The 16,422-nt window shown below is 37.2% G+C and overlaps 1 protein-coding gene across 1 annotated transcript; it reads left to right on the top strand.

Annotated features, from left to right (window-relative positions):
- Nucleotides 1-1,482: 1,482 nt before the first annotated feature.
- LOC306897108 (tolloid-like protein 2) lies at nt 1,483-15,904 on the top strand (the record flags this gene model as incomplete). The annotated part of the gene is given in 27 exon segments (XM_079461588.1): nt 1,483-1,574; nt 1,861-1,985; nt 3,376-3,473; nt 5,641-5,914; nt 6,105-6,142; nt 6,146-6,269; nt 8,706-8,743; nt 8,745-8,751; nt 8,754-8,773; nt 8,777-8,834; nt 9,769-9,898; nt 9,900-9,970; nt 10,149-10,259; nt 10,262-10,332; nt 11,317-11,447; nt 11,501-11,532; nt 11,535-11,572; nt 11,576-11,597; nt 11,600-11,656; nt 11,659-11,707; nt 11,709-11,761; nt 12,624-12,721; nt 12,725-12,842; nt 12,963-13,100; nt 14,767-14,888; nt 15,342-15,467; nt 15,755-15,904. Coding segments are annotated over 27 exon segments (2,391 nt in total).
- Nucleotides 15,905-16,422: the final 518 nt, after the last annotated feature.

Here is a 16,422-nt window from a genome sequence, read left to right as displayed (position 1 = left end):
ATTTCTGGCAGCCCAGTTTACAGGATTTCCCCCCCCCCCAGTGTTCCATATACAAGTGTAGGTAGTTTTGCTAGATAAGACCTTTATTCATCGTCTGGTATCGTTTAAAGCCCTTTGAAGCTGCAGTGAAAATGTATTTTTGCCCTTCAATCGTTTGGAGTCCATTGAAGTCCACTTAATGGAGAAAAATCCTGGAATGTTTTCATCAAAAACCTTAATTTTTTTTCGACTAAAGATAAACATCTTGGATGACTTTGGGGTGAGTAAATTATCATGAAAATTTATTTAGAAAGTAAACTACTCCTTTAAGACAATATTATATCATAGTGATGTCAAACAGGCGCCGGCCCTGCACCCCCACTTTGTGGCACGCACAACATTTACACCTGTTGTTAGTGATTTTCTTTCACTACATCAAAACAAGAAATGTAACATTACAAAAGAAAGCAGGTGCCCCATAACTACACTGGGCCTAATTGTTAAAAATACTTGATGAAAAGAGTTGTTTTTTGTGTTCTATATTCTACAAAAAGTGTCATGTTAATGTGTAATTCTTGAAAGAGTTTCATTCTTATAAAATCTTAATTTATTAATATTTTGATGAGTGGATTATTGCGTGTGGGAAGGTGGGTGGATGGTGGGCACCTATGTTGCTGTTACCCAGGGGCACCATGAGGTCTAAATATGCCTCTGACTGCAGATAATTCATTTAAAGCATCTCGGCAGTAATGAAATCTTGTGGCTGTATTTATGACGGTCAAATCAATAGATGCCACAGTCAGAAAGTTTCATTAAATAAACAACTGTAGTTAGCGAGTAATGAATCTCTGCCACTCAAGATTCCTTAAAACGAAGATTTACAGTAATACTCAATGTTTGTGTATTTTATTCTGGCTGTAAAATGTTTAGGGTGATTACAATTACTGGTGAAACTTTAAATGGCTTTAAATTTAAGATTACTGAGAAAATAACTTTTGTACTTTGGAAAACAATGTTATCAGATCTTTGCCTTACAATATAATCATCTTCAAAACGTTAGAATGCTGGATATGCATGTAAATTACAAAGGTGAAATGCTGTGTAATGCATAATACACTTAAAATTACTCTCAAAAGCTTCCGTAATCACTTTCTATTTCCAAAGAGACTCTTTTCGTTCTAGGGCACAATAATTCAGATGTTTCACTTTCAAATTGCATTTAAAGTTTTACTGAATGTTAAAAAAAATATTTGTTGTATGTTGTATTTAACCAAATACCAAATATAATTTTTGCTTCTGGAATGATTTATCATTTATAACATTACATACTGTTTTTATTTATTGTCCTTTCTGTTGTGGAATTGCCATGTTGCATTGACTTCTATGAAAAAGCTTCTCCTGCTGTGTGCCGCTTTTAATCAATCTGTTTACACAGACTTTGTCAAATTCTTTCCTGTCTCTGCATGCAGACGATGTGATCAATATGGGATGTGGGAGTTCAATATGGGATGTGGGAAATCTCCAGTGGGAATTACCCCAGCAGCTATGACAGCGGTATGTGCTGTAGTTGGCGCATCACGGTTGAAGCGGATAAGGTACAGGGTGATGATTAACTCAGCTCATTATCTGCTTGTTGGGAGACTGCACACAGTTCAGAGGTTTTACTGAAAGGAAAGTGCACTTGCAACTGGTAACTGGTTTAGACCATACCAGTGGGTTCCTAACCGGGGTGGACAAAAACTGCCAATTCCTTAAGATAAACATATTATTTAAAAATTGCATTTCTTATTGACAAAAAATGAAGAAGCATTGGAATAAAATAATTGTTTGCTCATGTTAAAGAGTATGAGCATTGAAATATATTTTACATATTGCTACTAGGGGGTTTGCTTACAAAAGGTTTTTATTCTTTGTGATTCATCTGTGGTTCGAAGACTTCTCTGTGGAGGACTCAGAGTTATGTTATGCAGACTTTGTCACTCTCAGGGATGAACTGGAAATCATCGGTGAGTGCATGCCGTGGTCGGCGGCCATTTTGTCGAGAACCTTTTTACTTCAGTTAGTTCATTACTTTGAGCACAGAACTGATCCGCCTCCATCTATTCAAGAGTCACGAGTCAGTTAACATCTGACAGAATGACTGAATGTTACGTGTTCTTGCTTATGGTGAAAATAACGTCCAAACTACAATTTGAAAGAAAATGACAAAACCACAGCTGTTTATTTTATAAAGAACATTGGTGACTAAACAACACTAACCTCCAATGAATGGACACAAAACCGTTGAGACAATTCTCAAAATATATTTTTTGGTGTTCCACATAAGAAAGAGTCATATACAGGTTTTCCATCTGGCAGCCTCCCCCCGAACTGCAGCATCATTCACAACTGTCAAAATATTGCTCAAAACACACCTGTTTAGCATTTATTTGACTAACAAATAACTGTCTATGTCTTGTGTATACAAAAATCTTGTTCATTCTCTTCTTTGCTTACTTGAGCTTTAATCCTCCTAGTAGCATGGCCTTGTAAACTAGCGTGTTGACAACATGTTTATATGCTCTCCTACTTGTAAGTTGCTTTGTATATAAATGTTTGCCAAATGAACAAATGAAGAGTTTAGTTCCAAAATGAGATAATTCATATTTTTTAAATCATGTTTTTTATTATGTTTACATGTTGTTTTTATTGTGTTTTATTGTGTTAGATAGCTGTTTTAGTTATTATGGATTAAACCAAAACAAACCAACTGCAGTTTGGTTTATAGTAATTGCACAATAAAGAAACAGGAATTAAGAAATCTCATTTTGGAACCAAACTCTTCAAATGTAAATGATTATATCGAATGCTTGTAGCAACATGCCAAATATTTAATAGAAATATATTTGTATATTTTTTAATTATGGTCATTTTAAAGTGTGGTATTATGGTTCACGTTTAAGAAACGTAACATTTATGTAACATTTACAAGGGAAGTTTTGTGGCTACTCCACACCCGAACCCATGTCTTTTGGAAACAGCCTTTCTCTGTTTTTTGATAGACACGCCGAGAAAGGATTCAAATATCTGTACTGTGGCGTATCCCCCGAAACGACAGCAGGTAAATAAAATGAGAGTTACATAACTAAATTATGGGCTCAGTGAATGAACATTTCAAATATACCAATATCGTCGCCTGCTGGGCTTTTGGTATTTGCATTTATCGTGTTTTATTCTTCTCAGGATAGATAGTGGAAAGCTGTTGTAAGTGTCTCACTGCGATTGACCTAGAAACAGAAGCAGAGTGTGCACACGTGTGTGTGTGTGTGTGTGTCTGGGGTGTAATGGGGAGGGGGCTGTCAGAATATCCTTTGGAGTCTCTATGCATCTGACATACTCTCTCTCTTTGTCTCTTAGAAATAGTTTGGGCTGGTGGTGTTCTTCAAGGTGACCATGGGGAGCTGTTGACCCCTGGCTTTCTGGTGCAGCACAATGAGAACAGAGCACTCTACCAGGTGCTGCCGATGATCGATATGACCTACGCACCCTCTCTTTAATTATCAGGATCTGCCCTTTTCCAGTTTGTCCCTTTTCACCAACAATGTTTATTGCTTTGAACAATGCGTTCTATATATATATATTTCCATAGTCACATACAGTATAAACCCAGCTTCACAACCAGGCATAACATGGAGACATTTGGGTCTTCCATGAGAGGGATTTCCAGTTTGTTCATGTGTTAATGTTTAAATCACTTTGATTGCACTTAATAGGGTTAGAGATTTGAACAAACCCCATCAGTTCTAAAATGGGCATTGCAGCTGGTCCCGCATTTTTTGCGCCTTATGGACATGAATGACAAATCAAGTAGCCTGCGTTCAGACCAATTGCAACCTGCTGACCAACTAGCAATGCCCTAGGAATCACACAGAACATTCTAGCACCCACCAAGAACTTCAAAGCAACCACCTGTTAATTCTCCATAGGAACCATTCAGAACAGCAAACTAATGACCTACCAATGTCCTAACATTCAACCTGAACATCCTAGCAACCTACCAGTGCCCTGCCAATTATGCCGCTGTCAGATTAGACTTTGAGCGTGAGAAATTAGTTCAAATGATGCTGCGACAATGGGTGGGTGCGATTCCTATATTTTTCACAATTCTGTTCCGAGAGGTCACGCTGTGACGTTTTGTATCTTCTATTGCTCTCACTTCACAGGAATTCTCAGGTCAGAGTTCACCAAACTTGAACTTTGCTATGCTGCAAAATGCGAAATATCTTCGGACGGGCTTGCGCTTTCGGTCTGTCGCATTCGTATGAATGGAAGTTAATGGAGCGAAAAGTCAAGTGTGACCGCGGCCTTAGCCTGAACAGCAACCTCCCAGAATATCATAGCAACCACCCTGATCATCCTAGCAATCAACCAGAACGTCATAGCAACTACTTATCAATGCCCTCAAATTACCCTGATCATCCCAGCAAACACCCAGAAATGTAGCAACCATAATGGCCTAGCATTATGTATTAGCAATCCCACAGAACATCTTAGCAACCATCTGTCAATGCCCTAGCATGGACCAGTGCCCTACCAATCCCCCTGAATATCCTAGCACATCTTAGCAACCATCTACCAGTGCCCTACCAATAACCTTGAACGTCCTTGCAACCACCCAGAACATCATAACATCCACCTGCCAATTCCCTAGCAACCACTAGTGCCCTACCGATCACGTTGAACATCCTAGCAACTACCTACCAATTCCTTAGCAACCACCAGAGTCCTACCAATCCCCCTGAAAATCATCGCAACCACCTAGAACATCATAACAAACACCAACCAATTCCATTGCCACCCCCTACAATATCCCACCCTGAACAACCTAGCAATCATCCAAAACCATCAAAGCAACCATCTACCAATGCCCTAGCAACCACCAATGCCCTACTAATCACCCTGAACATCCTAGCAACCACCCACTAAATCCCTATAATTACCCAGAACATCCTAGCAACCACCTTAAAACATCATAGCAACCACAAACCAATTGCCCTACTAATAACCCAGAACATTCGCAACCCAGAGAACACCCTAAAAAACTAATTCTGTAGCGATGCACTGTTACACCTCCCTAGCAAGTTTTGCAATGGCATCACCAAATGTAAAGAAAGTTTCATTGTGTTTTTCGACAGACTGGCAAAGGTTACGAATCTAGCGAGGCTAAACTCAGAGGAGATTGTGGAACGGTTTTGTGAGCAGATTTGATGATCAGTTTTAAGATGAGGGGCTTTGATTGGGAAAGTTCAGATTTCTAGAAGCTTCCCCGCGGTTCTGCTGCGCCATCTGGCAGGATATTTACTCACATCAGCTAGCCTACAGCCTGGCACCCAGCCTTTATTTTAAACTAACTACAGATGCATGAGAAAGCACAAATTCACAAGCCTGTCAGAACACCAAAATTGCATCAACAGCTCATCAATCTCTGTATTAAAAGTGTGTGAGGCAGAGTAAGTGCTCAAAATTTACAATTTACATGTCGTAATTAAGATAATGGTGGTGCAGTCTTTGAGTGGATTAGTTATCAGGTGATAAGAGTAGGTTGACATTTTGAGACAATTGTTAAAGAAACATATTGAATTCGTATACGTATTGAATTTGTCATTAATTTGCTTTATCCAGTGGAAAATACAGGTGCCGGATGGGCAACGGGCCTGGCTTATGTTCACAGCTTTTGACGTCTATGATGATGCCTCAGATGGGACTGACATTTCCCACATCCAAAAAGCTTCAATTTGTCATCTGGTGAACATCTGCGTGGTCATTTTTATCCGCCAACAAAGATACATCTCAATTACTGTTGGTCATTTCTGTGTAAACAAGGTCACAGCTCCAGGGGTTTCTGGCGGCAGTATAATGGTGGTTCGTTTGGTGGTTTGTTTCAAAACCAATTCGAGTTAGACCGTCACCACAAAACTGTCTAAATGCATCGTGGGCACTTTGTGCCTCTTTCATATTAAATCACTGAAGAAAGAAACAATTTTAACAAGCACAGTTTGTGTCAGAAAAATTGTGTGCGATAGAATTGTTACTGCAGGATTTGATGAAAGTGTCCTGGGAATGACGCTCTATCACTCTTCATACAGATTCTGGCTGCGCGTCTCCCGGGAATCTGTACGGTCATTAAGGTCAGATAAACTCCATGAACTATCCTCAGGATTGCCCTGCCGACCTGCGACGCTCCTGGGACATCACGGTAGATGAAGGCCTCCTCATCAAACTGATAAACTCATTGTCTCTGATGGTCAGCAGTCTGTGAGACATGACTCCTGTTATGTTTGGTTTGTTTTAGACATGAGCCGGTATGCAATAATACAATATATAGTGATTATGAAAATAAACTACTTCTAATATTTAAACGGTTATCTGAACAGTTTTGATTTCAAGATCACACATTGATTTTTTCATCAACGAGTTCAAACAAAAGTGGCAAATGAAAAAGTTTTGCCTTTTATTAATATTATTATGTATTAATATCAAATTGGGTTTTATTAATTTTTCAAATTAGCTTTAACTTTTTTGTTTGCTTTTGTAAATTTTAATTCCAATTTTAGCTATTATTTATTGCAATTAATATACATGTTTTTTGTTACTATAAAAGTCAAATTATTTAATTTTATTATTTATTTATTTTAGTTTTAGCTTAGTTTTTATTTATTTTTGGTTAATGATTTCAATGCCTCAACTTAAACTTATTTAAGTTAATTTCTTAGACAACCTTTTTCAAAATTTTCGCTTAGTTTCCTAATATTATTTATGCCGTTTATTCAATTTATATTTTTTATTCTTATATTTTCATATTTATTTGACTTCAATTAACATAAATGTTTTAATTGTTTTAGTAAAATATACGAATCTTGATTACGAGAGTGACTAAAGCATGAATTGTGTTATAGTAAAACAGATATCTAATGTTGTATTTTTTTATCTAAACATCCCAGCCCAGAAAATATTATAAATGATACTTTATTACAGTTGTGTTCTTTTACATTTGAATCAGTTTGAAACGGTTGGTAAGTTTGAAATGTTTTATATTTAAATATTTATTTAATTTGTGAAAATTGGGCAAAGTCCAACAATTCATTTTTACAACTTGTTTTTGAAACAAACCCATAACTACAATACTCCATGCCATGATAAATTTCCAACAATTATCACGAAACAGAAAACCTGGAAGACACACATGGCAAATCTTTCTTAAATCTTAGCCGAATCTTACACTCACAGCAGTTTTTATAACACATTTCAATACAGTGATAATATCGCGATAAACGATTCAACAATTGTTATCCAAATACGCCCTGTACGGTAAAGACTAAATCTAAATACAGAATATTTGTATTTATTTAGATTTTTGCTCAAATAATTACTTGCTAAAGAAGGAAATATTTAGATATTTAATATTTAAATATTTGGAAAACTGTGACTATTTAGATTTTGAAAACTGTTTCTCATAAACTCAGCTCATCCCGCAAACATTAAACAGACCCGCCTTCCTATGACTAAACACATCCACCGGAAAATTTCATTGGGTGAAACGTGCCAGAACGTAGCATATCCGAGAAGGCCGCTGATATTTAGTTTTGGGTCCCATAACTAACACTGAATGGCACTTCTGGCACAAGATGTGCTGGTGTTCTCATGTCTCTCTCTCTCTTATCCCTGTCACAAAGAAGCTGTGAAAACAGATTATCATCAGTCTGAGCAAGGCATGAGCCAGCAGGCAAGCGTGCTATAAATTACAGCTGCTTGTTATTACTGAAAAATAGACCTGCAAGAAGCCGATACGCTTATCTGCGGGGATTTTCAAGGACTGCTCACCAGAAACCACCGATACGTCCCAGCACAGGCTGACAAAGTGGGGAAGAGAGAGTCTGAGGGAAAGGTGCAAGAATTCCAAACACTTAATGAGGAATATTAGAAAGGGCAAACTGGATGTGTGTTTGCAGATCAGTTAAAACTTGAGCTTATAATAATGAGCGTAAAAACTTTTTACAGTAATTGCCTCATATTTGTATGTGTTTTGTTGTGAAAAACAACGATTTTATATCATCAATATAGAAAAAAGGCATGAAACAAATAAATAAAAGAAATATAGTTTTGGCCCTCCTGCAGTCATGAATTGCAAAGCTCATTGGTCTTGACATTTTGTCCTTACTTGTCAGTTGCAAGTGTGTGTGGGTGCGTGTGTGTGTGTGTGTGTGTGTGTCTTCTCCACATTACTTGCTTTGTCCTAGCTGTCAGGATGAAGTTGTTTGTGAGTGATAGTTCCCCTGACAGCCTGTGTTACCCTGAAGAGAGAAACAGCACAAACCGTTTGTGTACAAAATGCATTATGAACAAACTGGGCTTGTCTTTTACGGCTATACAGGTCAATATATGGCTTTAAAACATTTATAATATGTCTTGCAGGAAGACATAAACGTCTCTCAAATGATCATGAAATTCCATATGAATGCCTGGCTGAAAGTTTTCATGCACCAATAATTGCATTTTGGTTTTGATAAGGTGTGTTATTTCCAAGCATAACAATTATATGTTAATGTGAAATAATATCAATGCTGAGCCAGTTGATGGCAGAAACTGACCGCTCTCTCTCTCTCTCTCTCTCTCTCTCTCTCTCTCTCTCTCTCTCTCTCTCTCTCTCTCTCTCTCTCTCTCTCTCTCTCTCTCTCTCTCTCTCTCAGCCACACACTGCAGCTTCGTTCTGGTCAGCGTTAGTAACTAAATGTAGCTCAGTTTTCAATCAGATGCTTGACTGACCGACCGTGGAATCTCTGCCTCATGTGAGGCTGTGTATCCAGAGGACCTTGCCGGTAAAATAGTTTGTAAAGTTATAAAGGCATTGATCTACTCTTACACATACACACCTCACATGAGCCCTGCTGATGCAGCCGAGAGCTCTGCCCAATGTCTATCAGTGTTCTGTACATGCAACCTGTTTCTGTGATGTGTGTTCTTCCCCATGGATATTTTTAAAGGGATACTTCACCCAAAATGGAACATTCTGTCATCATCTACTCACCTTTGAGTTTTTCCAAATCTACATAAATAAAGTTCTGTGGCACTTTTGACTACCATTGTATTTTTTTCAGTATGGTATATAATGGGGGGCAAAATCTGTATGGTTATAAGCATTCTTCCAAATATCTTTCTCTGTGTTCATTAGAACAAAGACATGAACAATAACAGGGCAGAAAAAAGTGACAGATGATGTCATTATGATTTACTATAGGGAGCTATATTTCACAGATTTACACTTGCATGTCACAGGTAAAGTTCCAATGTGAATTTTTTTTAGAGATTCTATTGACAGAAATGTAATATAATATACATAGCTATGTCTTCAGATGTGTATAAAGACCTTAAATAATGAAGCATTATGTTTTTATTACCTTAGAATGAGCTATTTCTATCTACAGTCATCGTGGCACCCTTGCATGGAATTCATCATGTTGTTTCTACAGTAGCCCTAAACGGACAAACTACTACAGAGTGCGTTTCATAAATACCTAGTCTCCTTCGGCAAAGAAGCGAAAACGTGACTACATCTTAGTTCTGTGTCAGCCACCGTAGTGCTTCAAAATGGAGGGGTGAGCGGTACAGTCAGCCGTTAGATGACGCTAAATTTTCTACACACAAAATGACTTTTCTCTCATAATTTGTAAAATATTTTCTTAATAAAAAGGAACCAAACCATGCCTCTTATGTCCTGCAGATATCCAGGGATGTTGAGGCTTCTCTGAGGAGAAAAACAAATCATCAGGTCTCAAAACTGGCCCATGGACTCCGCTGCCAACAGCATGTGTCTTTGGATCATACGCGGTCATGAGGGGAAGACCGTTAAATTAACATTCACTGATTTTGATGTGGAAGAGGATCATTTTATTTGGCAGGTGCTATGACAACGTGATTGTCTATAACAGAACACAGCCAGGAGAGAAAAAATATGGTGAGGGAGGAAGAGAAGGGGGGGGGGTTGACGCAACCTAGGCCTATTTATGAGGCTTTTTACCAAATCAAACCGTGACATGTTTACAACCTCCAGAGGTTGTGTTTGTTTATAATTTACTGTGCTGGTAAGGGTATGTTATGGTAAATGATATATTCTAACGTCGGATTTATTACAGGCCCCTTTTGTGGCTCAAAAAAGCCTGGCGTCATTGAAAGCACCACAAATGAATTGGTGATCCGTTTCCACGCTGATTTTTTCACCGAAGCCAAAGGTTTCCGAGTACACTGGATCCGATACTGCCCATTCCTGCAGATCCTCCAGCACCACCCAACCCATGGGACGACATAACGATGTTGAAAGTGAACGAATGCTGCTGTGTAAATGTCAATATATGACATTATTAATTAAACAAATATTACAAATAGGAGCTATATTTCAATCAAATAATTTTAAAATATAAAATAATTTGATATAATCAATCAGGTTATGAGTCTTAGGGAACACATACGGTTCAATGCATTTTCCATGTCATATTGAAAATGTCTACATGTTCTGATTAATTCTCAGCTGAAATATGTTACTCACGTAAAACATTTCTTCAGATAAATCTTGCATCTGCTGTTATGTATAACTAAGCAGTTTCATCTCCTCTCATCTTAAACAGATTGGCCCGTGAACTGCGGGAATCCCTCACTCGCAACGGAGAGCGGCCAAAGCTCACTCCTGGCCTTGGCAAGTGTCTTTGCAGGTACAGTTAAATATAATATAATCTCACAGGGACGGTTCATGCTTATCTAACATCATATCGCAAAGTTAATGTTTGCCTTTCATCTCTGTATATAGATGAGATGTTTTTTCAAATGGACAAGAATTTTTCCAGGGTCTGAGTGCTTGATCTTCAACATGCATTATTGAAATGCAATCCATAACTTTGATTAAAAATAAAAAAGTGATTAAGCTAATGCATAACAAAAACCTATATACAAATCCGCAACTGTAAGTTTATAATAATTATGATAATTATTTATTTTACTTATATTTAATTATAACCCGACGCTCAACTGATTTCAATTATTTCAGTGTACAATTTTTTCTGATGAACACAGAGAAATATATTTGAAAGAATGCTTATAAAAAAACAGTTCTTGGCCACCATTGAGTTGGAAAAATGACTATGGTAGTCGTAAAGGCCCCAAAACTGTTCTTTCCTACATTCTTCAAAATATCTTCTTCTGTGTTAAATAGAACAAAGACATTTTTTTAAATCAACTTTTCCTAATATGGCTTTTTACTTTTTCTGCTGTAAACATCATAAAGCTCTAAATATCATTTTTTGATTGGAGGTTTGGCCTGAATCTCAGCCCACGCCTGCATTCTTTCATACACGTGGAGGAACTCTCATCCATAAGAACTGGGTTCTGACATCTGCTCACTGCTTCATCAGCAAAAAAGATCATTTCTACACAGTGAGATTTGTGAAATTTATTTCTTTTCATTCGTGCTCATCTTTATCGGGATTTTGAACAGGTATGCAGATCAGCTGCACCGCTGGAAGATGTGTTGGGGAAACACAACCTGACCTTCTCCGAGCCGACTGAGTAGTGCTTTAACGTGCGGCGTATCTATCTCCAGAGGGCTTCCGGTACCCACAGGTGCCTACGGTGGAGTTCGACATTGCTCTGGAGATGATGGAGATGCCACATTCACAGACTTTTTTAATTTCGCCTGTCTGCCTTCTGTTGCCTGGAGGCAAAACATGCTATGCCACCGGCTGGGGAAATGAAACAGGTGGGATTATCAATTCAATTACATGACTGAAATCAGTGTGTTATACAGATATTGGTGTATAGTGATTGTTTTAAGAGCATAAACATGCACACAGATGTAAATATAGTCTGATTTATAGCATTATACTAACAAGATTGTTAGTTTTAACAGTTCTATCATGGTTTGGTTAACAATTCTTTTTACCAATGTCTTTAAATAGGAAGCTCTGAAATCCATTTTCTGTAAATGCTGTTCATATATGTGTATAAGAATGATTTGATCCAGTCCACATAATGGCACAGGCAGTTTTGGAGTTATTCCGTCCTCTGCTGGATCATTTTAATACTGCATCTAGAAACATCACAACTATTTTAAATGAAAATTCTTGCATAATTTACCGTAATGTCATTCCAAACCATGCAGAACACAAAAAAATATATTTAAAAGAATGTGTGTAACAAAACAACATTGGTCCCCATTGATCAGTCAGAGAGTCTTGGACGCTGAAGACTTTTCTGTTTCTTGCTCTGGTGTATAGTGAGATTAGAATTATTATTTAATAAGATCCCTTCCTTTCCTTGTTTGTTTCTGATGTAAATGTTGTATATATGATTTATTATTAATGTACCCTTAGCATTTGTAAAAAATATACAGGTATATTCATTTCATCCCTCTTTTGGTCATCATTTGTCTTTCCTTGCTCCTTATTTCCATTCCCCTTGAAAACTGTGTGTATACCTTCCTAGTAACCTTCCCGACTACTTCGGGACGTAACAACTGTATTTCTCAAAATATCATCTGTGAATAAGTGATATAGAGGTTTTGAATGACATGAGGGTGAATAAATGATGAATTTATTTTAAAAGCTTTTACTTTTTTCAAGGTTCTGGTTGTGGAGGACTCAAAGATCTGGTTGGCACCAAAGGTTTTCTGTCATCAACAAACTATCAGGACAGTTACACTAATGGAGCTTCCTGCCAGTAGAATATCTCTGTGCCTTCCGGGAAAAACGTCCATCTCCACTTTAGCAACTTCTCCCTAGAGGAGACCACACTGTGCCTCAACGACAAAATCACTCTCAGCGATAACATCGGCTTTCTATGTAGGAATATTCCCAGTGGCTTTTCAAGTTATTCTGGCGTGCTCTCCAGTGGGCCGCTGTGGCGTTGGGGGAATACGGATGATATATGAGGTAGTGTCATTTCTTGTCTGTTACTTTCAGGTACCCACTGTAGCACATCACCGAGGGATTTGGTCACGGCTGGCGACACACTGTCTGTCAGTTACTCCTCCAATGACAAAGTTGTGGACTCAGGGTTCGGTGCCCAGTGGATAGCAGTTTATCCTGCTGACATCAAGAGTAAGTAATAACACAGAGAGCACTTTAGTCAACTTCCATGAGGTTATATACACTGTGCACTTGAAGTAAACTGATAAAAAAGCTGACTTATTTGACTTGAGCAAGTTAGCCACCATAGAAAACATAGAACTAGAAAAAACTGCTGCATAGAAACTAGAAATGTTTTTGTTTTATTATATTTGCATTTACATTTAGTCATTTAGCAGACGCTTTTATCCAAAGCGACTTACAAAGAGTTCAGGGAGCAATAAGCAATATGTTATTACTATTAATTATTCACAAAATTATAAATATAATTATCAATACATCTTTAAATATCAGTGTACATTAATATTTGTAAAATATGACATATTTTATGCTATTTAATATTAATATTATAAATTATATGAATTAGATTTTTTAACAGCTAGCCTACTTATCAGTTATTACAGTTTTGTTTTGTGTTTTATTAATGTTAATTGCTATAAATAGTGTTATATGGGCATAAACCAATAATGATTATTAATGTTGTAAAATTACATTAAATATTAATACAATATTATAAAGAATATTAATTCGATTTTTGCACATTTTTATGTTATTTTTGTTTAAGTTTAAGCAATTTTGTTATTTGTTTTTGTCAAATAATGTTTTTATGTTGCTTTAGTTAAGTTTATTTGTAATTCAGTTTTAGGTTTAGTTGATTTTCTACTTTTTTTTGTTATTCATTTTATACAAAAATATACTTGACATCAGTCTTCAGGAAAAGGAATAAGAAATGTCACGTCATGATGCCAACATGGCTGGTTTGGAATATTCAAGGTTAATAGCTTTCGAAATAGTATTTATTTATCTTGTTGAATATTAGGATCATAAAGGTATAATCCACGTGCATATAACTTAATATTTTGGAGCACAGTGACTCTTTTTAATTGTTTCTCCAGCCATCATTGGTTGCTATTCATCGTTGAAATATTCCTATGGGATCCAAGAACTGTTTCGGTTACAAACATTCGTCCCAATGTCTTTATCTGTGTTCAGCCAAACAAAGAAATCTATACAGGTTTAGAAAACTAGAGAGTGAGTATATGACAGAATTTTCATTTTTGGGTGAACTATCACATTAATGGTCTTTTTTAGACAAATTCTGCAGCTTTGTTCCACCGTCCCTCAGTCTCCCTTATGACAAAATCACCATACGTTTGCTACCCTTTATGCATTAACATTTACATAACATTTATGCATTTGGCAGTTGCTTTTCGTAATGTGTCAACCAATTAACTATTCAAAAATGACATGCAATAAATAACACTGTGTGATTTACTTGCAGGCCCATCCATCCATGACCAGACGATTCCAGCATGTTTGTGGAGGCTCACTCATCCATGAGCAATGGATCCTCACTGGCGCCCACTGCTTCATACTGTAATAAAGACTATTCTGAATTTCTTTACACGCTTCTCACGTCTTCTGGCTGCTGCTGTGCTTCAATATTCAAATTCTTTAGCCATAGTGAAAATGTATGAATTTCAACACATCAGCCACATCTCAACCCAAGAGTGGCATAGTTTTCAATGCATATGAGGTTATAGAAAAGTTGGTAGATTATCTAAAACTAACAAACATTTTTCACATGTTTTGCGAAAAAAACAAGTGTATAAATCTAACAGTATGTATATTCTTGTAGATTTACAGCTCCTAATCTCCGATTTGGATGGTGCGACCGAAATCTGCGTCCATGTCGATGCCATCATATCTCAGGACTTCATCTACCCACAGAACCATGACGTGTCCACCGACATCGCCTTGGTGTGACTGACAAAAGTGATTACCGTGACGTCCGAGATCAGTTCGGTTTGCCTGCCCAAACCTGAGTCCATCATGCCCGCCGGGGACGTTTGTTACATAACGGGCTGTGGGGATGAGAAAGGTTCGCGAAAACAAAGAACCATTTATCTGAAGGGTTTATTCATTGCTGACATTACATCAGTGCATATTTCTGGGGAATATTGGGCCCCTTGATGTCTGTTTATTGAAGCCACTCCATGGTCAAGCTTGGCATAGACGGGGTGTAAAATATTTGATGCAATAAAAAATTCACACATTTTTGGGTGAAAACTGAAACCACTGTTTGATACAAAATTTGTTGTTTATTGTGAAAATATAATTTCAATTAAAATTCTAATACTTAAGTTGTATGTATGCTGTACATATTAACCTTGTTTAACCACAGGCAGTTTATTTCCTGTGTTGGCACTGAAGTTAAATCCAGCCCCTCTTATTGTGCCATATGAAACAGGCCGTAAACCCGGTTATTGGGGGCAGTACCGACCCACCATGATGAGTGCTGGTTACGAGTCACCTGATGAACTCATGTCTGCATGCCAGGTATAAATCTATAGACTTCTAAACAAGCAGTGTCGACACGTTTTTACAGGCTAACAACCTTGGAAATTCACATCGGCCTAAACTGTTTCAGAGAGAGTAATCCAGTTGAAATGAGAACATGCATGGAAATATAATAAACAATCTACTCTATGGTCTCAGGTCAATTTTATGTGAAATACCCTTCAAGTGGGTTAATGCTTAGCTGAAAAGGCGACAAAATATAATTAAAATTGTGTAAATCTCTTAACAATTTCCTCTTATGTTCCCCCATTCTCATGTTTCATTAGGGTGACCCATTTGTGTGCAAGCAGACAGGCTCTGGAGCATTATGGGAAGTTCACGGCGTGGTGAGCTTCAGGCCCCGGGGCTGCATTGTGGATAAGAAGCCCTGTGTGTTCACTCGCATTTTGAAAAAGTCAAAAAGTTTGTCTGTGTGAAAAAAATGGATGCGTGGATTCATAAAGAAAACATCAAAAGATGATCATAGATGGAACATTTCAAAACATTTTGTACAAACTTCTAATAACAAAAGCATAGTCTTACATTGCTTCACAAAACAGCGGCTAGTAAAACATTTTTGCTAAAGGGATAGTTCACAAAAAATGAAAATGATGTCATAATTTACTCTTCCAAAAAGGGTTTATACATTTTATGGTCATGCTGAACACAAAGAAAGATATTTGGAGGAGCGCTTGTAACCAAACAGTTCAGGTTCACTATTGACTACCATAAAATAAACTACTATATAGCCAATGGTGCACCAGAACTGTTTGGTTTCCACTTTCTTCAAAATATCATCTTTTGTGTTTAGCAGGACAAAGAAATGTATACAACTTGAGGCAAAATAAACAATGGGTAATAATGCATAACTCAAAACTATTTTAAAATGTGAAAATAGTAACAACAGAGAGTGGTGGATGTGTCCGTAGTTTTGAAGTACAGCGTATTTATATAT

The sequence above is a fragment of the Barbatula barbatula genome (genome assembly GCF_947034865.1).
Source record: "Barbatula barbatula genome assembly, chromosome: 8".
Lineage (NCBI taxonomy): Eukaryota > Metazoa > Chordata > Actinopteri > Cypriniformes > Nemacheilidae > Barbatula > Barbatula barbatula.
The sequence above is the reverse complement of the archived record's forward strand: the minus strand, read 5'-3'. Positions and strand labels throughout refer to the sequence as shown.